The 27,909-nt window shown below is 35.6% G+C and overlaps 1 protein-coding gene across 22 annotated transcripts in view; it reads right to left on the reverse strand.

Moving 5' to 3' along the window:
* The window catches only part of GPHN (gephyrin), a 297,276-nt gene that overhangs the window by 95,728 nt on the left and 173,639 nt on the right, over positions 1–27,909 (reverse strand). For 15 of the 22 annotated variants that reach the window (XM_027708552.1, XM_027708646.1, XM_027708509.1 and 12 more), the window contains 5 exons: positions 18,926–19,020; positions 14,757–14,823; positions 10,349–10,621; positions 8,991–9,098; positions 2,826–2,960 (listed from right to left, as the gene is read on the reverse strand). In XM_027708552.1, coding sequence (XP_027564353.1) covers positions 2,826–2,960; positions 8,991–9,098; positions 10,349–10,621; positions 14,757–14,823; positions 18,926–19,020 — 678 coding nt within the window. The remainder of the gene's footprint in view (positions 1–2,825; positions 2,961–8,990; positions 9,099–10,348; positions 10,622–14,756; positions 14,824–18,925; positions 19,021–27,909) is intronic. The other 7 variants (XM_027708654.1, XM_027708583.1, XM_027708546.1 and 4 more) reach the window with 1 other exon arrangement.

A 27,909-nucleotide genomic window follows, 5' to 3' on the forward strand; every position in this document is an offset into this window, starting at 1 on the left:
TTAATACCATTCTCCCTTGTCCTATTGCATCAGATCCTGCTAAAAAGTTTGTTCTCATAATTACTTCTTTTACCAGGAAATTACATTTTTGAAGACCGATTGAAATATCAAGGTTCAAACTCAATATTCATCATTTAGTACTTTGTTAGAAACAGATTTTCAGAAAACATGGACAATTAAGTGTAAACAGTAAAACAAATTTAAAATTAAATGTTGTATTTTGTCTACATGATCTGTTTTATATATAAACACTAGTTTTCCAAAATACCATTATGAAAAGGTAAAGACTTCTCCTAACAGATCAATCAGGAGCATTAGTAATGCATTCTCCCACACCTTCTCTCCAATACCCTCATGCATTAGTAACCTGCTACTTACATTCATTTAATAGAGGTGCTCCCGTTATTGCAGAAGCTTGATTTTTTTTCTGAGGCACACACAATTTTCTGCTATTCACCAAATTCAGTAAGAGAAATGTAAGGTATTATATACTTAGGACAAAAAAACCACATGAAAATAGTACAACAAAATAAACTGGAATACATAGTTGACAAAGAAATATAGTGCCACTAGCTTTGTGGCTAGACCACCACTCCAAACATATGTATAATCAAAGAAATAATTTTTTTCCACTGACACTTCTTCATTTTTGTTTCACCTTGTAAATACACATTTTGGAGCCCTGAAATGAGTTCCTAAACTAGCAAATGAGAATATTGAAAAGATATACATTTGCAGATTAAAGAAGAAAAAAAAAAGCACCCTGTAATATCAACTGGATGCTGAAGTACAATTTACCTTTATTTTCATTATTGTGTGGATCAAGAAGTCCAGTGTGAACTTAATTTATATTGCATTATTAGAATGCCAGGATCCTGAAGGAAAAACTCACTAAGTGAAGACATTTAGACATATTGATAATCTTGAAGAATATGAATGACCCATATTTCTTGACGAATTCAGATATGTTTGAGAACTTGAGGGTACTGAAAAGGGCTGAACGAAAAGATATAGTGTAGTTTCTTTGGTTTTTTAAAAGTAATATGTAAAATGAGCAAAGAGCTCTCTAAGTGGCAAAGAAGCTTACAGTTTTGTGCAAAATCCAACCTCTAGGCAATAGGAACAGGTGACATCACCTTTCAAGTTTATTTTCCAGTTGGGCTTTTCTTTATCTTTGCCTATATCAGCTTGTACCACCCACCTTTGAAAGACACCACAGAAAATCTAGACTAGCTAGATGTTGCATGGAGATTCCTATTATAAAAGTGGTGTGGTCTCACACATTTTGAGCAAAATCTATTTTTCAGTAATACATGAAAATCAGGTCTCAACATGAAATACCAAAGCATGATCTGATTATGAAATGAGCTCATCTCACCTAGTTTCCCAAACACAGTTTCAGTTTTTTAGTCTGTTTCAAAGTTCTTGTAGATTCCTTCTGTATTCTCTGAATCTTTGAAGACAGTCTAGAGGAGTACATTCTGCTTCATAACAGATAAGCTTTACTCCTTTCCACTGTGATAAACTTCCTGAAAACACATAGGCTTCATGTAGAGCTATTTCTCAGCGGAGCTGTCTCTTATTTATGCCTGTTACTGGTTTTCTTTGGACACTCTCATTTTGTCAACAGGCATAAAACTCAGTGCAGGTTCTCTGCTTTGTATTGCTCTTCTGCTCCAGATTTTTATTTTTAAGTCATTAGACAAGACACAATTTTTTAGAAAACAAATGAAGGAGGCACTTACAGATAGAATTCACTGAACAATCTTAAGAAAAGTAGACTATATAATGAAGCTCAAGTTTGCTGGCTATCAGAATAATTTTGATTCTATTACACTGAAGGTGAGTACTGCATAAAACAATCCCATAGTTTAAACCAAAATATTTATATGGGTGGTTGCCAATAAATCTTGTTTGCTGATAGAAAAGAATGAGACAGCAGGAAAGAAGAACTAGCAGATGCTGGGCAATCATTTTAGCAAGCAGAATAATCCTCAAGGATCACGAATTAGATAAGGAAGAATGTTATTATTTGCCATCTGCTACTGGTCTATTAGTATGTCAGCATCTGGTGCCACAGAAAGATCTTTGTGATGTGAACACACAAAGCGAATGCAGACAATTTTCTTCTGCTGAAAGGAATTCTGCCGAAGGTAAACATTACAGGCCTTGCCACTGGTCAATTTGCTTAGTTTTTCATGTATGCTATTTAAAGTTTGATAAAAAGAGCATATTAATAGAGTTCACCTCAACGATTAAACAGTATAGTGTAATCAGTAAGAATTGAATAATAATCCCACAAGGTTGGCATTAAAACTTTCTTTCTATTCAATTTAGGCTGGTTTTTGTTTCCAAATGTCAGGCAGCAAATATCTAAGTTTGAGCAAAGCCAGTTGGTTTGAAAGTGTCTTAAACTGATCAATAATAAAGTGGGGCACAGATCTGCCCCATCTCAGGCTAGAAATTTGCCCATATATTTTGTCCACAAAATACTACTTGCTCAATGTTGCTACTCAGTGGCAGGATTATCTATGGTCCTGGGGATACTAAAGCATATTAAATACATTCAAGGTGCTAACAATTTCATATTCATGACAGATATTGCAAGAGAAAACATGAAACTTCAGTAACCATAAGGTGTTGGTGGATCCACATATTAAATTGTGCAACAGTATACGTGGAACAAGCTATACTGTCTTGCGTTTATCTATTATGTAGAATGACACAACCTTGCATGCGAACCAACCTTGTTCAGCAGAGGCAATACATTAACCTGATAGATCATATGGCCGAGCATGGAGCTTGCAAGGCATAAGTGTACTTACTTTTGGTGTTGGGCAGGATGCAGTGGAGAGACGAGAGGTGGCCTGGGCACGAGGAGATTCTGAAGGAGTAGTACTGAGGGAGGCTGTATCACGTGGGAGAACCTGAACACCACGAGAAATGATGGAATCTGGAATCTTAAAAAGAAGAGAGATAGACTTAATAGTAAAAAAATATACTGTATGTAAAACTTACTCAAAACCTTACATCAAAAACATAGGAATACCCCACTCCTCCATTTGCGTACCTCCTCATACTCAGTTCTTGGCAGTGGTTAATGGCATTTTCTCCTAATTTCAGTAACAAATTCCTAGCAAATATATAAGATCATACTCTAACTGAAGTAGTACAAAACATATTATTTGCCCTGAAAAACCTATGAATCAGACAACAGCAAATAATAAGAAAATAATAGTTTTCCTCTTAAGCCTCTGTTTCAAACTCAACAATGACCAAGAGTGATTTCTGCTGTGGCATGAAGGGAGGTAAACTTTCCATTCTCTAACTATGGGATAATATTCTGAAAAGAAAACCACTTGTTAGCAATGACTGAAACCCTCTAAAGAAATGTCATGCAGTGAGAAAATTTCTCACAAGAAATCTCATGCAGTGCGTAAATACTCTTTATTCCATGAAGACTTTATTTCAGCTACAAAAATTCTTGATCTAAGGTTTGTGCTGCAAAAGCTGCAGGCCTCTCTGGAGGGAATAAACTCAAAGCCAATACTTGCTTTAAAATACATCCTGAGGCAAAAAATAAAAATTCAATCTTTTTTCTTTTCCCCACATAATATATTAGAGTGCCAGTTAGGAAAGCATATCCCCTGTGATGAACATCTGGCAAACTGATGAGGAGAAGGTTGAGGCACTCAACAATTTTTGTCTCAGTTGTCACTGGCAACCTCTTTTCCCACACTTCTTGAGTGGATTGCCCTTAAGCCAGGGATTGGGGGAGCAAAGATGTGTGGACTGTTATGTGGATGAGGAATTGGTTGGATGGTTGCATCCAGAAGGTAGTGGTCAAAGGCACAAAGTCCTGATGGACATCAGGGACAACTGGTGTCCTTCAAATGTCTGCATTGGGACCAATGTCATTTAATGTCTTTATCGATGACACAGACAAAAGGATCAAGTGCACCCTCAGCAGATTTGCAGACAACATCAAGATGAGTGGTGCACTTGAGACACTTGAAGGACGGGATGCCATCCAGAGGGACTTGGACCAACTTGAGAAGTGGGCCTGTGGGAATCTCATGAGATTTAATAAGACTAAGTGCAAGGTGCTGCCCCTGGGTCAGGGTAACCACTGGTATCAATACAGACTGGAGATGAACAGATGGAGAGGAGCCCCGCTGAGAAGGACTTGGGGGTGCTGGTAGATGAGAGGCTGGACATGAGCCAGAAATGTGCACCTGTAGCCCAGAAAAGCCAATTGTATCCTGGGTTGCATCAAAAGCAGTGCGGCCAGCAGGGCAAGGAAGGGGGTTCTCCCCCTCTACGCCGCCCTTGTGAGATCCCACCTGTAATACTGTGCCTAGCTCTCACGTCTTCAGCATGGAAAGATATGAACCTGTTGGAGAGAGTCCAGAGGAGGGCCACAAAAGTGATCAGATGGAACACCTCTCCTATGAAGACAGGCTGAAAGAGTGGGGATTGTTTAGCCTGGAGGAAAGAAGGCTCCAGGGAGACCTTATTGTGGCCTTTCAATACTTAAAGGGGGCTATAAGAAAGATGGGGACAAACTTTTTAGCAGGGCCTGCGGTGATAGGACAAGGGGTAATGGCTTTAAACGAAAAGAGGGTAGATACAGACTAGATATAAGGAAGACTTTTTTTACAATGATGGTGGTGAAACACTGGAATAGGTTGCCCAGACAGGTTGTGGAAGCCTGATCCCTGGAAACATTTAAGGTCAGGTTGGATGGGGCTCTGAACAACCAAACATAGTTGAAGATGTCCCTGATCATTTGTAGGCGTTTGGACGAGATGGCCTTTAAAAGTTCATTCCAAACCAAGCTATTCTATGGTTATATTTCTAAGCTTGAATTTTAGTGACAGATCCTTTAGTTGGTGAAAAAATTGAAATTACACCAACTTACAACAGTGAGAAAGCATTCTTATTTTCAGTTATAAAAGTGAATCTATCATTACTTTTTATTTCTGTCCCTTCTGTTCAGCTTTAAAGAAAAGAGATAGAGGAATGAATTTGAGAATAAAGCTTTCTTAAACTTTATATGCTGAGTCTTAGAAAGTTTGTTGGCTTTTATTACTGTAGTATTTGGGTCCAGTCATGTAGCTATCACACCAGCTTTATAATTGACTAGTTTACTACTTTAACATAATGATTTATTTATTTATTTATTTAGTGTAAAATGTTAAGACATGGAAATTATAAATACCTCAGATAGGAGAAGTGATCTCTAACATTAATTCTACAACTCAAAATGCAATAGATTCTACTACAATACACTGTTTACAAAGGGTTATTCTGATTTTGTTTTCATTATTCTAACCCCTTCCTTTTTCAGAAGCAGCAATTCTACCAGATCACTTTGCTCTTATTTCCAGCAATTCACTTCTCTGTCACAACAAACCAGAAAGTGTAGACATTCAGATCTTTGAGGGTATATACACACACATATCTTAAGATCTTTCTCCTCATTAAGAATTTCTGAGTTCAGCCTGATGTTGAAGATCCAAGTGAACCACCAAAAGAACCCCCGTGTTTGGGGAAAACGGCAGTAGCAGACAATAAAAGGAAGGAAGAAATGAAGATCCAGTGACAAGCTAAATCACTAATGTTGGGTATTTCCAGATGGGATTTTTTTTAAATGGATATGCTGTTATGAGTCTGCATCTAGGCATTTTGAGCATTCTTGCCTTGTAAGACTTGAGGGCACACAGAGGCCAGGAAGAAGCTTGAATCCTAGCTTGAATCCTTTATCTGTTGCATACTTAGGACATTAAGACAGCTTTGTTGCTTGTCTCGGTGTAGTTAAAATAACCCATCTTAATACTCACATCATTAAATACTTTTCTTTTAATGTCATTTCCCACTCCCTCAACTTCCTTGGTTCCCATCTATAAATAATGACTATGTCTAACTTAGCAACTTTGACTTAGACATAATGGGTTATACCTAGGAGATTTCACCATATACCCTCCTCCACATATTAAGAGTTTCTCATGTTTATAACCTGTTCATAAGTTGTGTGAAAACAGATCTTGTTCACAGTGTGCCACCAACTGCCTCGTTTCTGCTCTACTGCTGTGTTTCTAGACTAACAGTGGTTTTTTTGATTAGAGTCAATTTCTTTCAGCATTTAAAAATCTTAGTGATGTACTTAAGAGGTTAACAAGTTCAATGATATTCTGAACATTCAAACAGTTTGTAGTCAGAAGTACAATTTGCCTTCTGTTCACTTTTTCTCCTGAAATCTCATCTTAAATTTGTTAAACCCAAAAATAGGCTGGCATCCCTAAGTTTTATACTGGCATAGATACTACCTACAACTTTCAATGCTTCCTTTTAATCTCCATGCCTAAGGATAATACAGCAAAAAATTATATCTTGAGAAAGGTATAAAATAAAAAAAAGTCAGTAAAAGAACAGTTTTAAGTCTTTAAATAAGACACCTTTTCTTTACACTCCTTTGATACAAAGCTGCACACATGTTGAGATGATTGTGTATGATCCATTACCCTCTTGTACACTCCAAGACCCCAAAACACAAATAACAATACTGTTTTTGCAAAAGATACCAGGATCCAGTTCTCTCGAGTTCACTCTGGTTACTCTAGAGTAACCAGATATTTCACATTGTCTCATGCTCTTCAGGAAAGAAAAGGGTTTTTTTTTATTTTCCACCATATTGATCAATTATTGCTTCTAAAATTTTATTTGATATAACTTTTTTCATAATAAAAAACCTCTCTCTTTAACAAAGTGCCTGAGACAACCCCAGTTTCTACTGAACTGCCTGTGTAATACTGGTTTTTGCCTGTGAAAAAATTAAAGTTTAAGTAAAATTTCAGTCAGGACATTAATCAGAAAAGGAAGCTGAAGATAAAGGGAAAAGATGATCACAGGTATTTAATTCCAATGAGAATTATTGCCTAATCACTACCTTTACATAAAATACAATCCCTAGAAAACAATTAATATATAAACCTGTCTAGAACTCTAAGTTCTAGAAAAAAATTTCACTGAGAGAATTAAGTTAGTTCACAGTTACAAATTTTGCTCTTTTTCTAATATGATAGTGGAATGTGCTGTATTGCTAAAAGGAGAACTAATATTCTCTTTAAATCACTACAACCTGCTGTATTCAGAGAAGGTACTATTATGTACACTGCATAAACAGAAATATATAAAATTATAATGTGATACGGGGAGTTTCTGCTTTTTCTCACCTATATTTAGTTTTTTTTCCTTTAAAAATTAACAAATTAAATTTAGGCAATCTAAGTCTCTAATCAAGGCAACTTCTTGCTAACCCTGTTAAAGAGGTTAATGAACCCATAAGAAATTTCTGTGCTTCCTGGAGCATGGAAACCTGCAATAAAGAAGGGCAGGAATATTATTGCATTTTGGATAGACTTTTTTTTTAACTTTCACAAAGTCACACTGAGCATTTATAATGTCTCTCTCTAAAAGTTTTTACTCATTTTCCAGTTTCAAATAATTTAATTGAGGGTAGAGATCTCAAAACCCTAAGGAAGGTACAAAAAGCCTCTTCATTCAGTGAAAATAGTTTCTGTTTGCACTAGCTGGGGTGGAAAACCTGTTGTAACGTACTGATGAAGAGAGAAATGAATGAGAAATGAATGAAGTGACAGAGAAAGACATTCAGTTTATCCATCAGTTACTGCTTCCACACGTTTAATCTGACCTGGCCTTTCTGTGAAATACTTCTATATTGGTTTAAATATTTGCGTTTTCAGATTAGAGAACTAAACATTGACAAGAAGGGAAAAAAGGAAAATATATGAGTTCTTTATTCTCTTCTGCCCAGCACTGGAACAAAGATTGACAGTGCTGGTGAGGTAAGAAAATAATCAAGTAGATGGTAATTACTATGACTGCTATACAAGAGGAAAAAATATCTTAATAACATAGAGAAAGGACAGCTTAAAAAACCCCAATAACCTGCAAAAAAACTAGCCACCTTCTGCTGAGTTTCAAGATCTGATTTGGATTATAGAATGCACAATATAATAGCTCAAGAGTAATCTGCAAAAGGGCACATAAACGTGGATGACATCTTAACAGCATGCTTCAGAGAGGTTAAAATCACCTTCCTACTGATACTGAAGAATACGGTGCAAATTCTAGTTTAGTAACCTCAACTAAAAAAAATGAACTATTGCAATAAATGAGTGTATGTATGTATGCATGTATATGTATGACAAAGCTATGTATATAGCTTTATAATCAGGTGTGTGAACTTTAAAGTCTTCCCATTTCCTAAGTGACTTTTCAAGAGACATAGAATCATGTTTTAAATACAGAAGTATTAGGCGATCTGACTGATGGTTTAAATTACTATTTGCCTAGGGGAACAGGTCCTTTCTACCGTTCATTGAAATAGTTGTCTATTATTCACTAAAATCCAGTAATTTATATTAAGACCACTGTATCCTGACTCCTGAAGTCTTCTGTTTTTGAGAAATTCTACTTCTAAACAGAAAATAAAAATGAAGGAGAAACTGCAAGTGATGAAAGCAAATTACGAACATACAGTGCAAATGCTGTATTGTGTTGACAAAAAATCTATTGAGAGAAAAGCAGCAAAGCAAGGCAAACAAAGGGGAAAAAGTTACAATTTCATAGCTCTAAAGCAGTGATTTTACGAGATTATTTTAATTATATTAAATTACTGAGTATAGTAGATGATAAAGCCTATGACTAATCAGAAACATAGGCTTTATAGCAATTATTATCTCAGCAGCTGAATGATTCAAACTGACAAAACACATGAACTTTACCTTGTTTAGCCCTATATCTTAAACAGATATTTTCTGTAGCAGGTGCTCTAAAAGATAGCACTAATGTGTCTTTGTTAGAAGAAAATAACTAACACTGTCTGTTCACACATAGACTAGGAGGCAGGCAGTGTATTTTTAGCTAGAGTGTTAGTGCAAAAGCCTCTTGGAAGTGTCTCTTACCAGTTCTCCTGCACTGCCTGCTGCGTGATGGCAATAACTGATGAGACCAGGGATGGGCTGTTCACCTTTTGCCATGATAACAGCTGAACTGGTGTAGGATGGATGCTTCTAATGCACAACACATAACAGCTATGAATACAGTGACACGAAAACATGAAACTATACAAGCAAATGACCAAAAAGGAATGAGGTGAAAACGAGTGTGACACTGAAATGCCAAGTTATGTGAACATAGCCAGTTTAGATCTCAGGTATTTTCTGCCATTAAAAATGGCACATATTATTTGTCTTTGCCTATATCACAAGAAATTAAACAATTTAAAGTTTGCATTAATAAAAACTGATACTTGCAAGTGATAATTACCTTAATTCATCCCTGTAAAGACATATGTAATCAGGATTTCCTGTATATTGGGAGATGATCTCCAGCTGCAGCTGTCTTAGAAATGTCAAGATGTCTCAGACCTGAATTCACATTTCTGGAGTTAGAATGTTGCTGCTTTATTTTAAAAATTGTTTAATATAATTTTGAGTTAGTTAGACTTTCAATTCGCATAATAGGAATTAAAAGCACAATTTGTGGAGTAAATATAGAACAAAGCAGTTTGGAAAAAACCTTTCCAAACACATAGGGATACACTGTCTTTTCACTTGAAAACTGAAGATATAAAACTGAGATAAATATTTATATATTGCTTCAAATAATACAGTAATTATTTGGAAAACATTTAAAATTTGAACAGAAATTATTTACAGGTGTTTTCTCCTTTTTTTTTTTGGAGTCTCCAATTTATTATTTTAGTTTGAGTAATGCAAGGCTATAAAGACAATATGATGATATTTAGTTTGTTGGCAGAATTTCACATCTCTTATGTGGGCATGCACGCTGGAATACAGTAATCTGGATAGCTTATTACTTAATCTGCTACCTATCTGTCATACTTTTTATCAATGTTTTCAGAAATCAACATTTTAATTTCAAATTAGATATTACGGGTTAGAAAATTTTGTTGCGATTCCTTAACATGCCATCTAATGGACTTTGCATGTTCAGGTGTGTGAGTACTTTGAATTAAAAAAAAACCACTAAAACCCATCTGTCACATCAGAACAGTATCATAAAAACATATGCTAACATCAAGATAATAAATCATATATCTCCCAGTAAAATTTGAAATCACCTACTGAAACAGAATCCTTATATTTTTGAGATGTTATATTTCTACAAAACGTACCTAAAATACATCTGTTTGACCACAGAGATCTCAATATACAGTCTTAACATGCAAATGAATATTGGTGGAAAGTACCTGAGATAGAAACGAAAGGGGTCTCTTAGGGAAACAAGTCAGACTCACCTTAGCTGCGATAGCTGCTGCTGTTATATGTGAAGAAGAACTGTCCTCTGTTGAGGCAACTCCACTATCCTTCTTCTCTTCCTCCTCTTCCTCACACTGTACTCCTTTGTCTTCTGTCTGTTTGTGAGGGCTGGTGGTTGGAGGAGGAGAAAGAGGAGGTGGTGGTGAAGGTAGATCTTCAAGCTCATCGTGTACCTCCTTTACTTTTACAATGGCGTCCCGCAAAAGATCAATGGCGTGAGGTAGGGCTGGCAGTATAAACTGAAAGCATTCCTATGCACAACAAGAAGAGAAATGACTATGAAAAGTTACCTGCAGAAGTAAATAAGGATCTTTCAGATTTACTCTTAAAATATATTTGGGACTTAGATGCATCTTTTCACCCAGTCGTAAATAAAACCTTACCTGTCCAATACAATTGATCATAGAGGGTAAAAAAAATAAACTCAGAATGAGACCTGCTGACTATTCTGTATATTTTTGCCTTTTTTTATGCAAATAGAGTAAATTGCACAACAAGGCTACTGTAATTAAGCTACTATTGTATTAAAACTTCAGAAAACAAGAGTTAAATTTTTGTGAATATGTAATGCAGAAAACAGTTCACAGCAGCTGGCAGAATGCTACAAAAATGCAGAATAAAAACATTAGCTATATCCCTACAGGGATATTAGCTTCAAATCATTCCTATTATGCTCCTTCACAATTAGAGAACAATTCATAAGGGTTTCCATAATTAAACTTTTATACAATTATATCCTTTTTTATTCATGGACTTATCCTATATAGTGGAAGAATTACAAACTACACTGATGTTATTATAATGCTGTGTAACTCAGAAAAAATAGTTCATAAATAATCTATTTTTCAAACCTCTCTTTGCTTTATGATCTTAAAAACAATTAGAAGGTTTATTTTATATGGCTGGAGAAAGCAAAAATGCAGACACTGTGCAATTTTCTCATTCCATAACGGGCATACACATATATAGCTACCTATGCTGCTAAAATATGCTGGCATTTCATCAAATCAAAGAGGAACCCCAGGATGTCATGCTCTGCAGCTGCCTGCTCAGATCAGGGTCAATATGAAATTGAGACAGGCTTCTTAGGGCTTTGTTCAGTCAAGTCTTGAAAAAAAATCAAAGACTCTACAATTCTTCTTGACAACCTGTTCTAATCCTTAATTAGTGTTTTTGTTGGGTTTTTTTGTTTGTTTGATTGGGTTTTGTTTCATTTTGGTTTGGTTTTCCATTTCTTTTTATCCAGCTGGATGCTACCTTCTTCAATTTATGACTAATGTCTCTCATTCTCCTGCCAGGCGCCTCGGTAAAAAGTTTTCTTCATGTCATTTGAGGAGACTGCATATAAACATTAAATTATTGGAAAATAATGGCAGGATCACAAGAATGAATTGCCATAGTGATACAGTCAGTTGACAGGCAAAGCTGGCAATTATTCCTTGTGTTGCACTTCATTTTCAGTTTTGTTTCAAGCATAAGGAAGATTTTAAAAAATGTATTCTGAAATTTTAGAGTATCTAGAAAATAAATAATGATAAAATTTTATAAATAGATATTGAAATAAATTCTTTTCAATAAATAAAAATGACTATATAAACAAAATAAAGAGCAAAGCATCCATCAGAAATTACTGGAGTTTATATAAGCCACTTTGTAAGTAAAATATGACTCACAAACACTATTTCCTCAAAGCTTCTAAATAAGAACACATCTTTCAGTTACTCCTTTAAGAGTAATGAATGATGTCAGACCACTTCACAGATTTATAAATTCTTTAAAGGTTCAGTTTGGTGCTGTGAAGAATTGGAGTAAACTGGATTATTATAAGATGCTGTATAAAATTAATATATATTAAAACATATTTGTAAAGATAATAAAAATTATGACTTATAATCTAATTGCAAACCACAGTTATTATGCCACCTTAGTATTACTTTTAAAATGGTTTAAAATAACGAAACATACAACCACCATTACTTCAGCAAAAACACAGACCTCAAGTAAGTGAAAAACAAGGACAACAACCTCTGAACTGACCAATAATTGTGAAAAAGTACATTAATAATTGACTCATTAGAGAATCACGTTCCCCACTCCTACCACTGAAATAGAACCTTGTTGGCTTGATTGTTGATGCAATGGTTCTCAGTAAGTACTCTAAAAGCTCATGTTATTTGTGAAACTCATTGTGTTAGGCAATTGTTACTACACTTATGAAAACTGCCATAGACCAAATGATTTTAAGAAGCACCTGGCAATTTCACACTTTACCCTCTTTCATAACATTAGCTATCTTTTGCAAGGCCAAAGGAAAAAAAAGAGACCAGAAAAAATGGAAGTATTCTATAGATCTGGATTCAGTGGTACATGCCACAAAAATGTTCTCTGGAGAAAACACATTTGGCATGCGGTTAGTTTTTGAGATTAAGCATTTACACTGCTGCCATTAATATTTTAATATCTTATTAAAGTAATATGTATATTGCTGCAATTTCATAGTTTCATATAAGTTTCTTATATAATTATATTTATACAGTGGAATGGAAATCAGTAAGTCATAACAGAGAAAAATGAGAGAAATTCCTGGTAACAATCTGTCCTTTTTGGTTCTTGAGAGTCAGCCTGTTAGGGAACAATTTTTTCTACTATTCATCTTAAAAATCTTTGCTGAAATCTGATACTTTAAAGATGCTTTGTACTAAAATAAACTGTGACAGGATAGAGTATCATCATGACAGGAGCAAATAAAACATCAGTTTATCAAAAGCTTGCTTGTATAATGCAATCATATGACATTTTTTTCCTTTCCAGCAGAATTTCCTTTTTTTATTACTTACTCTATATTAAACTATTGTTAAAATACTTATTAACACTTTTTCATTTCTTTTCTTCATTTCTGCAATTTATCTGTCTTCACAGTCTGATTGCCTCAGGACAGAAAATGACAACTGCTTCTGTACCTAACATGTCAGTAGTGCTACTGAACACAATAAAAACCATTACAGATTGTAGGCTATTTAATCTCCTTCATAATTCAACAAAAGAAGTACTCACTTCTGAAATAATCTTCTTACTGGTGTACCAGTTCTTTAACATGTGTGGGCCATTGGTATGTTAAATACATGTACATCCCTATGACTTCCCACTCATACCCACTTCAAGAAGGTATACTTCACTTCTACCTTAGCATCCTTCAACTCCTGTTGCATGATTTGAAGACTTCTAAATTTCTTTTTAATTCCAGTCTCATTAGATTTCCTAATAAGGGTCTAAGGAATGGTAGAATCATGAGGGCTTACTGAGTCCTTCAACTGAAACATGTTGAAAATGTATCTGAAAACCTAAGGTGGCTTCTTGAGATCATAGCATTCAAAACATTTCCTCTTCAACTTCCAGATGACAGCCCACATAAACGCTGTTTACTTATCTCCAGAGACAAGTCTTTCAAAAAACAGTGACTTCAGGGCTGTGCTGCTAAACACATTAGTACTGTCTCCTCTGTGACTGGGTGTTACTGGTTCAGAAAAAGTCTACCAGATATGCATTTGTTAGAGGTCAGAGGTACAGACATTTTTTAATAAGGCCACTGATATAGTCTGAGCCCTGAAGAAATAGCTTCTTGTGATGGGACAATCTACCTTAGCAGTTTTGTATCAGGTTGTACAGCCCACTATTCAGCTTGGCAGTATTTGTGTGAAGACTGTTTTCCTATCAGTGAACAACACAGAAATGAGTGAAAGATCTAGCCTTGCTAACTCACACACACACATACACAAAAATTCCTGCTGAAATTTGTGTTACTGTCAAAAAGGAAGAACAAATAAAAACATAAAGCCTAACATCTCTGTCCAAACTAAGCAAAATGCAGGAAGAAAACAAACTGTATAAAGGGTGAAAAGTCAGACAGCCATATTGAGAAGATTTTAAAAAATCCTCAAATGCTCAAAAATTATGTTCCCTTTCTTCCCTCTTGCTGATCAAAACTGGGAATGTTCCTCATACTCCAGCAAGTTCTACTGTTCTGCCTTCCTCTTATTTCTGTGTGAAAAAGAATGCTTTCTTGCTGTAGACAACCCAGAGATCAGGTACAGGCTAACTACAGAAGAAGGAGGAAGTGTAAGAGACTATTATAGTCTTCATTAGTACTGCCTGCTAGAGTGAGTGGTTGCTTCCACTACATGTAACACTGTCCTGGTCACACAGTACCTTCAATCAGATTGGAATTGTACCATCCCTGGCTGAGGGTGATGGTGTGTTCACTTACACGAATATGCATTTCAATTCACTTTTGTAAAATTTGTTGTAGTGGGCGCTTTCTACCATTCAGGACAATGAGAAGTACTCATCATGGTTCCTCACTAGCAGATCAGTAAGAACACTTCTTACCTGTGACCCTTTCTTGCTACCTGGTAGATTAATTATGAGAGTTTTCCCTCTGATTCCACACACAGGTCTGAAAAAAAAGAAACACAGACTGAAATTCTTGCATGCAACTATCTCCACTGTCAAAACAAAACCAAAGTATTTAAGATACATTCAATGATTTATCAGATTTTGTAAACCTAATTTTCAATATATTTGCTGATAATGTTCTCATAAAAGAAGTGAGCAGAAGCTAAACTGAGAAAGCATCAAACAAGGCTGACAGCATCTAACATTGAATTGATAGTATAAAGACTAGACAGATTTCCATCTTTATTTAGATCTGTGTATCTCGCTTAATCCTATTGTTTACTTGTATCCAAAAAACTATTTGATATAATCCCTATTTGATCATACACATGTTCCTTTGCAATGTAATTGATGGTGTCAAACACTATGTCCCTGGCCAAGTAAAAATACTAAGTCATGCTTGTTGCATTAATTCAAATATGTCCTTTTTTTTAAAAAAAAAAAGCAACATAGGAAATGCGAAGAGGCAGTAATTATCGAGTGAAAATTGCACTTATACAATTCAAATCTAATTCTTCCTAACAGTTTTTCCCTCAAGAAAAGACAAAACTAACTATCAAAGATGGAAGTTTTTATTTCACTTTTTTTGTCTTTAGGGAATTCCTTTGGTGTTCATGGAAGACTGAACTTAAACACTCCAGCACCAAATGCTTTCTGTTGTTTAGTTTGACTCTTCAACAATTTATTTAAATATTTAAAAAAAAAAATTAAAATTACTGAGTTTTGTCTTGAGGTTGTAAAGAGTGTTTCTGCTGTTTATGAAACCAGTGGTGAAAAACACAGGGCTGGGATATAAGGATAAGAAAAAAGTAAACCAAACCACAAAGACACAGAGGTTACAGTTAAGAGAAACTGTGACAATCACTTTACTGAACAAAAAACGAGTTACAAGTGAAGATGGAATAGAAGAGAAAATAATTTCCAGTTATGGCATAACCAAAAGTTTTGAGCCAAAGGACATGGTTTGTTGGGTAGCCAACTTCTCTGGATTCCTTCTTATACAAATAATTCTCAGTGATGAAAGTCATTTAGTGGTAACATGGCATTTTTTATCAGGGTAGCAAGTATTTCCAAGACAGCTGTCATAATGCTCACAAGTAAATAGCAGGGAGATCATTTTTGTGCCACAAAATAAACTTCTGATATCACAATCAAGCTAGCCTGAAGAGAAGCCTTACTTTCAACTGGCAGTTTGAATATTGCCTGACTCCTAGCTTCTGTTTTCTCATATTCACTTCTTTCACACTACGTACACTCAGCTCAGAAAGAATACCTGCTAGCTGAGGAATGCTCTACTGCAGCACAAAGATGAAGAGCCTGAGTTAAAGAAATGTCTTCATTTATTCTTGTTGCAGTTGTCAAGCCTACAGAGCACAAACTCAGTCTAGCAATAAGCCATCCTATATATGGCTTATAGTTTATGACAGATTTAAAACAAAGGAAATAGGAATTGTCCACAGAGAAATAAAAATGAGGTGGAATTGTGTTTGGCAGATAGCTCCTTTAATAGTCTTCTCGGCTCTTCTGTTCCGCTTTAAATAATTTTGAACATTATAAGCTAAATAACCAGTACAATCAACTGATAATAAAAAAGGGATTAAAACAGCTGAAAACTGGTTTCTCCTGAAAACTGCAAGTTTTGGCTGCCAATAATCAGATCTAATGGCTCAAGAGAGAAATGAAGCTGACAAAAATTTATCAAGAGAGCATGCAAAAGTAAGTAAAAGTACCTAGGAAATGCATGGCTTGCAAAAAAATATTATGCGTGCTCACAACAAAAGCACACAAAATGTGAATGCATTCTGGATACTTTGAGAGATAAATTAGTGATATTCCTCCAAATGTAGACCAGTTGAGGGGGATGATGTGGATCTCATTCTCAACCTTGTGGTGCAGTGGACAGAAATTTTAAGAAAAAACATAGAAGACTCAGAAAAAAGAATATGAATAGAAGCAAGGGAATGGTAGGAAAAACTGGGTGTGGGAGAAAAGAAATGCAGGCTGAGAATGAGAGTGTCGCTGTCCCTCATTTGCGCCCCACCCAGCCTACAAAATAACTTGCCAATGCGGGCCCTAAGGCAGAAAGACAGCCTATAACTTGTAACAAGTTTTAAAAGTTCATGTGATAAAATTCAACACGACTGACCTAACATTTCCAAACCTGCAGGTGATTTATAGATGTGTCAGCTTAATGTTATGCAACGGAACTTCTGCTTTTGTTTTTTTATTTGAAAAGTCAAAGAAATTACAGGCAGAATTATCCATTAGGACTTCATTTCAAAATGAAGTCAGTGTAGGCTTAGGGTAAGTGACATTTAATGTTATATACTTGAAAAAATTAGGACTTACATTTCCCTAACTCGGTACCTAAAATTAGTGTAAGTTCCTGACCTCTCTTACTGTGTGCCTTAATTTTCATTGTAAGAGGGGATTACAGCATTACCTCAATTTGCAGAAAGTATATGAAAATATATATTAACAATTTGGGTCTTCAAATAACAATTGATGTAAGAAAAATACCAGAGAAAGTGTGCCTGCATTCAGAGAAGATTCTGAATAAAGAGCACCAATACTCATAGTATTACACACAGGACAACAAACAAGAGAGAAGTAAATTTCCTTTCCCCATCTTAAGCATTTGCACAGGAATTCTACAAAAAATTCTAATCATAATAAACACTGCATTCACGCTGAAGTGAGATTGCACAAGAAATCACAATGCTGTAATTTTGTGTACTTAACTTTATGACCTGAACAGTGTTATAAAAATAATGGCCTTTTGTATGCTGATTGCTTTTAGGCCTGTTCACTGGGAATTTTTTTAAGGCCTGATTGCATGCAGCATCTTCGCAATGTTATCTCCCATCATTCTCATTAATAACTACTGAAAGAGGCTGTAGTTTAAGGGTCATTTTCTGTCTATATGTACAGAAGAGCCAGGACGCAATCCAGCATTTTGGTTCCACTGCCATTACAATATCCATTCAGCCACCCTGATCACACCACATCCTAGATCAAACTTGGTAGTGGCTATCCTTTTCTTGGTCAGAAACAGAACAGCTAAATTAGCCTTTCTCTCTTTGAGTAGCATTCTGTTATCCTTTCCCTTCAAATAAATATAAACTGATATAAAAAATTTTATCAGATAAAAAAGTGAAAATACTTTTTAATTGGGACAGAATTTGAAGGCGTTAACTTGGTAATGTTGCCCTTTCAGATATGTGATACAGGGTATGGAAAGTTTTAAAATACCTTGTTGAACCATTAAACCTCATCTAAATGTCCTTTAAAAATGCAACTATCTGAATACAAACTTGTATTTTTAAAAGTTTCTTCTTTATTTCTTATATAATTATTTTCTTGTTATACCCTCATTATATGAGAAATCAAAAACCTGTAACAGCCATTGTTTCTTACTTACCTTGAAATAATGTGTAAGTGCAAATTAACTTATGAAGGGTATTGATATTACTGTCTATCTAGGTAAAATGAAGCAAATTGACAGAATAAAATAAAAATCAACTCCAGAATAAAATACAGAATAAGAGGTATCACTTATAAAAAAACAGAATAACTAAAGGCAGAGAAACAGTCACTAGTTATTTAGCAGGAAATACTAAACTCTAGGAATTAAAGTACAATATCTGAAAACATAGGACAAAATACCATTTACCTTCTACAGAGAGCTTCTCCTGCTACTGGAATAAAAGCAATATCAAAATAATACATTTGCCTTTATCAAAGATTTGGGGTTTTTTTGCCAAACAAGGCATTTTAGTACTTGATGAACAACATAGAGAAAAATTCTTCACTCACCACCCAAATGCCACAGTTCTAGAATGAAAAGACAGCTATTTAACAGTGTTCATCAATATTACAAATAACATGGATCAGAAAATACAGGAAGATACAGTTTCTAATAGAGACAACTAAGGGAATTAAAAGAGAAAATGCAATTATCATTCTTGGAATTTGGCAACTTCTCTGAAATTAAGACTTTTAGTCTTGATAACAATGGTAATATTCAGGAATTTGTGCATTGAATAACAATGTGTATTTCTAAGGAAAGAGTTCACCTTCTATTTTTAAGGAAATAGTCTTACCTGGAGAGCATGCCCAGAGGAGTAACATTAAGTGATCCCATCAGCATTGCCAGGGCCATCCCTGGGGCTTCTCGCTCTATTACTTCTTTAGTGGCCTGCAATCAAAGATTAAATAGCAAAGTGAATGACAAAGGACAAGGACGAGAAAAAAAATGTATAATACTGGATAAAAATTGGGTAAGAATATCTCCTTATTTTGTTCTGTCAAAAAATGTTGCTGCTAAATTTTCAACACTGAAATGCACTATAGAATTTTCTCTTGGTTGTATAAAATAGGGAAAGACCAGGGAGTTGGGAAGTAGTACTGTTAGCTGACTGTGAAGATTCCTATAGAAAATTATAAAAGTCAGGACCCTATAAATACAGAAAGCGTTAACCAACACCACAGAAATAACAACTGCCTCAAACAGAAAGGAAAAAGTGTTTGAGAATAAGCAAAGACAAGACTGCCTTCTCTTCCTCATCAATCTTGTGCATTTTCCTGTTGAATTTTCCCAGGCATGAGAAGGGTAAATCAGACTGTGAGACAAAAAAAAAATTTGCGAAGGGAAGCCCATGTAGCAGGCAGGAAAATATTAAAATGGTAATGATAGTGGCCAGAGGCTGAGGCCTTCCCTTTCAACCATGTCAGTAAAACAGTGTTTCCAAATAAGCTGATGGCTTTTATTCACAAGCAGTCCATATGCAGTGGGCACGGAGAGTCTGGAAACAGAGTCTGAAAATTCTTGTCTTTTTAGTCAAGATTTAGGGAATCAGATGGAAAATCATGCACAACATTATGTCCTTACTTCCTAACACAAATTTTCTTGAACACACAATGCGTCCAGTCTCCCAACTTCCAACTTTAGTTAGTACACAACATCTTAAAGACTGCTTACAGTCCCACCCTCTCTTCATTTCCCCCACAGTAGTTGCTGTTCAGTGGATCACACCATTTCATGTTCTGAAACAAGATTCTAACTTATTTGGCATAACTAAACTGGTAGCAATGATCATAAAACTGTGAAATCCGTGGTATAACAGACAGTCAAACTACAACACTTGGATGGTACAGCTATCAAAATAGAAATAGAAAAGAGCATCTTAAATATAAGGATATGCCGAATAAGCTGAATTTTCTTGGCAGTTTGATATAGCAAAATAATAAAATGGAAAAAAACCAGGCAAAATATTTTGTGGGAGAGATTCAATTATAAATCGCATCTTTGTATTTTTGTAAGTTTTTAGTTTACAAATGAAAAACCAAAGTCCTAGAGAAGGAAAATGACAGAATTAACCCAATCTAGGCATCCCTATAAGAAGGATCCAGAAGTCCTATAGTAGTTATATGGATAAAACGCTTGCAGGAGGCAATAAATAAAACAGAAAAAAAAAATCCTTGAACAGTGCAGATATTCATGTGTCCACATTCTCAAACACTGTCACTAACATTTAACATGTTTTAAAGGAATATGCCAGTATCAGAAGACATCAGACACAGCTATCATGTAAACCTTTGGGTATTTTATTAATAAGCAAACTGGTTATGTGCTCAGTTCTGGGAAGCTGGAACTTTGGTTTATACAAAACCAGCCAATTTCAATTCAGTAGCTGACACCAAAGCCTCTTTTATTTGAAGCATAGCATGTTGATTTTAGTATCTGCCATCCTATACTCAGAAACAGAAAAGCCGTATAAATAAAACCCAGTGACAGTGCTTCTACACAGGGGAAATGAGAAGAAGTGGTCTTGGAATGATGTAGACAAAACTAAAACCTCTCCATGGAGGAAGATTACCTGAAGGATAGCCTGAAGACGGATACCTGCTGAGGTATCAAATTATCAATCACATTAAAAATTCTTAAGACTATCCACAGACCTGATGATTTTTATAATATGGAAGAAAAAGGCATTGCAATGGTGAAGAGACACTGCTGACAATGAAGAAGTTGGTGAAACATGGAATTCTCTCTGTGTGCATGTATAGGAAGTCTGTATCTATGCCTTTTATTTTCAGCTAATACCAAGCTTCAAAGCTATTCAAAACCGGTTTTAAAGTGCATTTTGAAATTTATTTTTTGCCCTTGAGCACAGTGACACTTTGAAGATATCATTAGTTAAAATTCTAAACAGGCTTCAAAGGTAGTACAAGATGCAAGAGAGTTCCATAAACAACAATCCTGCAGCTCAGGGAGTCCTTCAATGAAATTCAAGTCCATTCTCCAACTTCACAAGAAAAATGACCTTCACAAAATGTCACTGCAAGCAGGCAATATGATTATTAAAAATATATAGACTAAGCAACAAAATCTGAAAGGGCACGAAGTCCAAACAGCAGTACATTCCTCAACAGAAGTTTCTAAAAATACTTGTTTCAAAATATATATGCTTATATTTATTTCTGTAGGCAGACCTCTGAAAACATGGGAATGCTTCTGGTTTTCATATTTGCAGCCTTACTGCATAGATGTTAAAAAAACTGCTGCTGCTAAGTAAACCACTTTTACAGTGACATCTGCTCTTGAAATCAGTCACTGGACAGCCCACTTTTGGGATGCCCTCAAATAACACAACTTAAAATGTGCAGTGTACAGGAACTGAAATAACCATCACGCTGGGAAGGATGCTCTTAATTAGCTATACATATATGAATGAAATTAACAGTGCTGCAATGATTGACAGATAACTTGTGTCTATCTGTTACAACCCTTTGTTTCACCTAACAATATACCAAAGTGCTAGTGGCCAGGTTTTCTAATATTTCTTTCAGTATTTTTCCTTTGAAAGAAGGGTGGAGGAGAGATGTCAAACCTAGATTTTCATCTGTGTCCAGTTCACGAGTTAACTGTCTGGTACCAGTACCTGCCTGCATGGAAACGAATAAAGAACTAGTGATTCAGCACCTTCACATTTTACTAGTACTCTAGCAAGGCTGAATTAAGACTGTTCAGCCTTGTTTCATGGGCAATGTTGTTGTTGGTAGTCCAGCCAGCTGTTGCCTGCTGCAGGGGCCATAGTGTTGGCACAGAATGAATCACAGATAAGGCTGTTGACACTGGCTCTCTTACAACAGCGATGACGACACTGCCGGGCACAAGCAGGAAAAAATGAAGGTATTTCATTCAGAGCTGTCACACTGATGCCTTAACTGGGACTGAAGGTATATACTGATTTTCAAACCCAAGGCTGATGACTATATAAAAGGTAGGTGAAAAATACTGGAGTAAAATTGCATAAAATACTAAAATGACAGCAAAGAAGTGTACCCAGTTTCTCAAGCATAAGGTGGTAATGCAAAAAAGACAAATGCATACGAGAGGGACGTAGGTGGAAGAGAGGGTTTCCACAGAAGCAGAAGCACTTGAAAATAAAAGCAAGAGTTCAGGAGACAGACAGAAATGCAGAAAATCCAGTTTGGAGGTTGCAAAGAAAGGCAAGGTTTGTAGTTTAGATAGGAGAAGGGAACACGGGAAGAAGGAAGCTAAAGTGGAAAGGCAGAATTGTGGAGAGGAAGTCCCAGCAGTAGGATTGTCAGAAGGGCAGAAATGGGAGTAGAATGAGAGCAAGTGAGTGAAGTGAGTGGGATGGAAAATAGCAGGGGAGGTTGGTGATGATATTTAAGGTCTCTTCCAACCTAAACCATTCTATAATTCTACAAAGGAGGACTGCACAAGGTGGCCTGGACAGACAATACATGAGGGAAAAACTCAGATGAAGCAAAAAGTAAGGCAGAACATGACAGAAGTGTCAGGCTGTGGGGGAACCATGGAGATAGACAATGGGACTGAAATAAAATGCTAGTTTCTACTCCAGAGAGGAGAAGCAGGGACAAACAATTTAATTATTCAGGATTTACTAACAATGTCTATGAGAGCAGTACTTCTTATATTTCATTGCTATATGAATAAATCCAACTGATTTTAAAGCACATTTTTGATTGTTTACAAAATGCCTTTTTATTGGAGTTAGGGCATTATGTTCCCAAACCAACTGATATATTTTTAGATATCTTTGACGTAGTTGCTGTTGCTTAACAGATGGCTCGCTGCCAACTGGTTTCACAGAGTTCTCTGCTGCTTCACTGCCTTTCTTTGCCTCCACATAAATTAAGTTAGTTCAGTTCCTAACCTGTGGAAGCCCTCCCAGGCAGTTTTTGGAGGAAATACCCACTGCAGAGTGATTTAATTAAAAAACCTAGGACTACTCTTCTTGAAATGTTCAGAAACTCCTTATCTTTGTCTTTCAGGTACTAAACATAGCAAAGTTTGACCTCAATAGTAAGTAATCATTTGAGACATTTCATATACTCTTCAGCAGTTTTTGGACAGTAATATAGTTTTATTTCTTCAACTAAAAGGCAAATATGAGACTCAGAAGTCATAATAAATTCAATTAAATTAAGATGACAGAGACTGCCTCTGTGGAAAATATTATTTCTGTAGAAAAAGTTAAAATCTATGACTCTGCATAGCATATCATAGAGCTATATATGCAAATTAATGGACAAGTTTGCAGATAATTTATGTTTAACAGACTATAGAATTGACACTGATAAAATTTGAGCTTTTCACTGAAAGCTGAAATCTTGGAAGGGCCTAACGAAAGAAATACTTATATATCCTCTGCAACACAGCTCGCAGACCACAGTCAAAATTCAGAACAGCACAGAAAGGACTAGAGAGACAGATCAGTCAAATATGCAACAAAAAGGTCAGTCATGTCTGTCAACCAGTTGTGTAAGTGTATACTCTTGGAATAAAAATTGTATCTCTCAGCCTGGAGACAAGATGCTTTTTTCAAGGTTATTCGGAATATGTGTGCTGGAGAAAACACATGTGCCGGTAATTTTTATTCACAAGTTAGCTATTTCAGCTTATTGCCTACTTCCCTATTCTTATTTTGCAGGGGAAAAAATAGAGCTTACATGGAGCTAGACTGATCAGAGCTTCTTCCCTAAAAAACACTTATCTATTTCTTCTCCATGTACAATACGAAATACAAGTTTCAGCAGTTGGTTTCTTTTAACATACTGAAAAGTTTTTGGATAAGGATCAGTTTTGAGTAAACTCATTCTCACCATCTTGCTGTCTTTCCTTGAGTTCTTCCTATTCCCTGCCACCAATAACCTGTGTGATGATAATCTGTGTCTTTTTTTTAAGGATGTAAGGCTTGACAGGAACTGTGCTCTTTGGTGTTTTCCAAAATCAAATTTCTTTGGCTAATTGCTCAGTTAACTTGACAAGTGGATAAAACCGATCACATATGCTATTGCTGCAAAACAACCAAAATCAAGTAGGTTTGTAAAAGTCTCTCTTGTCATCAAAGTTAGCAATCTTCTAACAACATAGTGGCCCTAACACTTTAGAGTACTGCAGTAAGAGATACACTATGCAATGGCTGTTTTTTCATATGTATGCAATTAGCATTATCATTGATTTAGCAACGTCAAATTATACAGATCCATATAAGTCAAGAGGGCAATGTATAGCTGCTTGGAAGTAGGTGTTTGTTGTCATTTTAGAGCTTTTGACAGATTCACACCCACACCAATGAACCACATGCACCTTAAAAAGGTAATAGCCCGACAGTTGTAATTTCCTCTAACAATAAATTATCCATTAGTGCTAATGATTTGGGCCTGTAAAAACCCATCAGCAGCTGTATAGTCCCAGGGTAGAGAGAACAACTGATGTAAAGCTAAATTAAGCAGCAATCACTATGTTTGGGCTCACAGGATGGACTGGTGGTGGCTAGGCAGACATCAGTCCAGTGCTGACCCTGATGTGTGTGTTTTTCCTCCTCATGAAGTGATTATCAGCTTCTGTCTATTTAACTGGACAGTAAGAAACTCAGTCTGAGATTGAGATTCTATTTTGATGTTCCTGTTCGGTATTTTTGATTTTAAATGCAGTTATCTGTGTCAGACACACACAGACACATACTGAGAGCACTCTAAGCATTTTATATATATTTTTAATGTAAAATAAAACAAAACATGTCTAATCATATTAGGGTGGCTTACTCTACCACCTTTACCTCTTATCAATAGTGAGCTTGATACATACTCCTCCAATAACTGACCTGATTCCATGTTCTTTTTCCTCTTCTTCTCCCAACTTCACAGCCAAAGGTGAATTAAACCCTGATTAATGTAGCTGGCTAAAAATGAACTCTACAAACTGGTGTATCTGCCCACACCAATAATGCACCGACAATAATTCTGCAGCACAAGAATACTGCTTGCACTCTCAGCATATTTGCAGTGATTCTGCTGCTACCAAGAACCTAAATATCACAGAACGGCCCTACAAAATTTATCTGGGCAAGGAACAAAAATGTGACAGCAATAACTGCTGTTAGATTAAACATAGGCTCTGTTTTCTCTATTTCTGCCTATATCCATGATTCTGCCTGCAAATTGCCTGCTCCAAATTCCCTCACTGCCTTCACTGGGACCCATCAAATCATTTATTGTAGCCTAATGCCTAGGGCATGAGACTCAGGCGTCGGGAGCTAATTCAGTGCCCTCCATGTTTATAAACTGGTATCAGTGAACTATTTTATCAGCACAATTCCACTGTGTATATGACTGGAGGTACCTCTGACAATACGCAGTGACTTATGCACGACCAAGCCATGAATATATCTAATTCTCAATAGTTGGACTCCATTGATACTTATTTTTGTAAACAAATAATTATATATTATTATTATAAATAAAATATAAATAATATTAGTTAATAAAAATCTTAGTATTTATTGTAACTTTCCTTAAAAGCTCATTCTCTTCAACTGAAATCAAACTAACCAAAATATTTACTTAATAACACTGTTTCTTTTTTACTTAGAGGTTGCAAAACATTTGGGGGAAGATGTTTGACACTTTATACACAATAGAGAAGCCGAAAGTTTAAATTAATATACTAGAAAAAACAACATTGTTTAATTTGTAAATTGTTCCTTCACTTCAGCAGATCTATATCTAAATTTTGAGCTAAACCTGGTTGCATCTGATTTACATAAACTTCTTATATCAGTGATTTGTCTGCCCCATTTGCGTAATTGAAATGTTAATGAAATTGATGTATTTGGGCATTTTTAAAATATCACTTCTAATATATATTAAGTGTTAATTTTTTTTTATTCCTGATTGCTAAAGGAAGTTTTAAGATCATAAATGTGTATAAAATATTTACCATAAAACCTGATCTTAATTTTATGACACTGCCTAGCCCCATACATTGCCATAAACCCACTGGAACAATCATTTTTACTAGCTGTTAAGCAAACAAACAGGACACTAAATGCTTTTCTGCACTATAAGAAATGCAATTAGGGTCTACAAAGTTGCATACAGCCCACCAGATGCATATGTTACAGCTGCCTAATGGTGTGTGTTGAGCCAGTGTCAAAAGGCAGATTATTTGCAATGGTGGAGAGGTTAGGAGGATTAGCTTGTTAAAACAACAGCTGGAAACAAACCACTGCACTTAGTACAAAGAAGGGTCAGGTGTCTACTTCCTTTTTCAGCTCTCTTTCATGTGCGAACTGCTGTACTTCCCACTTGAACTCCACTTTGTGCAAGAACAAATCATTTTCTGTTCAGTAAAAATAGTACAGTTGAAGACTTCCCAGTAAAGACAGTAATACCATTCTGCTATTACAAAAACTGTTAAAATTTTAGCTATTAACAATTACTATTCGTTTAAGTTCTCCCTCAGTTACTTCAAACTGCTTTATATTTAATACAAAATGTAAAAACCTAAGAAATCTAGCCTGACTTTCACATAATTCTTTAAAATTTGAAGAAACGAAACAAAACCTGAGAAGTGGAAAATTTTGTTCTCTGCAGATCATGGAGTCATGCAGCAGAAATGAGAGAAGTATGGGTATCTACACTATGTCAATAAGAATTCTACATGACTGAACTGTAGAATGTAGGTCATTCAGATTCTCATGAATGTAATGAGCTTTAACTAATAGTCTAACAACTAGGAAGAACTGTCTCATAAAAAAGTAGCCTGGACAGTGCTTCTGATTATGTATACTATCTTCTAGACTATATATCTATACCAGAGTGGAGTCAGGGTACAGTTAGCTACATTTCAAAACTAGTGCCAAACTTAGATTCTTCTATACAGGGGAGGGAGGGCGTGTTTGTGTGTCGGGGAAGTATACTAAGCAATGAAGTCTAGAACTACTGTGATATTAGGAAAAGAATAGGCACTATTCCTTAGAGATTCTCATCAGTACACATAAAGAATGAGGTCACCACGTAGAAATGCACACTGCTTTCTTTCAAGAACTTGCCCAGTCTCTTGGTCAGTGAAAGAACCAAAAGTTTTTACTTGCAATTTCACTGCTGTAAACAAATAATTTTGAAATGCTTCAGCTCTAGCACATTAGTTACTGAAACTGAGATGTGGAACTCCTTTCTTTTGAGAATATTGTCTGATGTTTCCTAACATATACTACCTTCCGCCAAGAAGAACATGGCATACGAAATTTTGCACTTCTAAATCTCCAGTTTCTGCCACAGGTAAAGCAGCTCCTCCAAACAATTTCAGATTTCAAATCATCAGTGTTGCAGATTTAATAAAAACCAACACTTCCTGAAATACACCTTCTACACTACAAAGGATGGACTAATGAGCGATGATTTTTCAATAACACACTATGGCAACACAAGAATTACAAAAAGTACTTTACTTTCTCTTAAGGTTCTCTTACACAGTATCTTTACTTTCCAAGTAAATGATAAAGCATCTCTAATAACAGCAGCTTTAAAGTACTTCTGCCATAACCTAAAAATTCTTAAAAAGGATTCTTTTGTGACATCCACTGATGCAATTCATGTGTTCAGAGTCTGAACAGTTGTCAATTTTGGCACACATAAATGATGCTTTTATTAGAACTGAACAACTAAACAGATTTTGAATGACCTACTGTGCATTTTGTCAAACAACTTCCTATACAGGATTATTTAACTTCTGGCACAAATTACA

This window comes from Neopelma chrysocephalum, unplaced genomic scaffold (genome assembly GCF_003984885.1).
Source record: "Neopelma chrysocephalum unplaced genomic scaffold, ASM398488v2 Primary Assembly neopelma1_24, whole genome shotgun sequence".
In the NCBI taxonomy this organism is placed as follows: domain Eukaryota; kingdom Metazoa; phylum Chordata; class Aves; order Passeriformes; family Pipridae; genus Neopelma; species Neopelma chrysocephalum.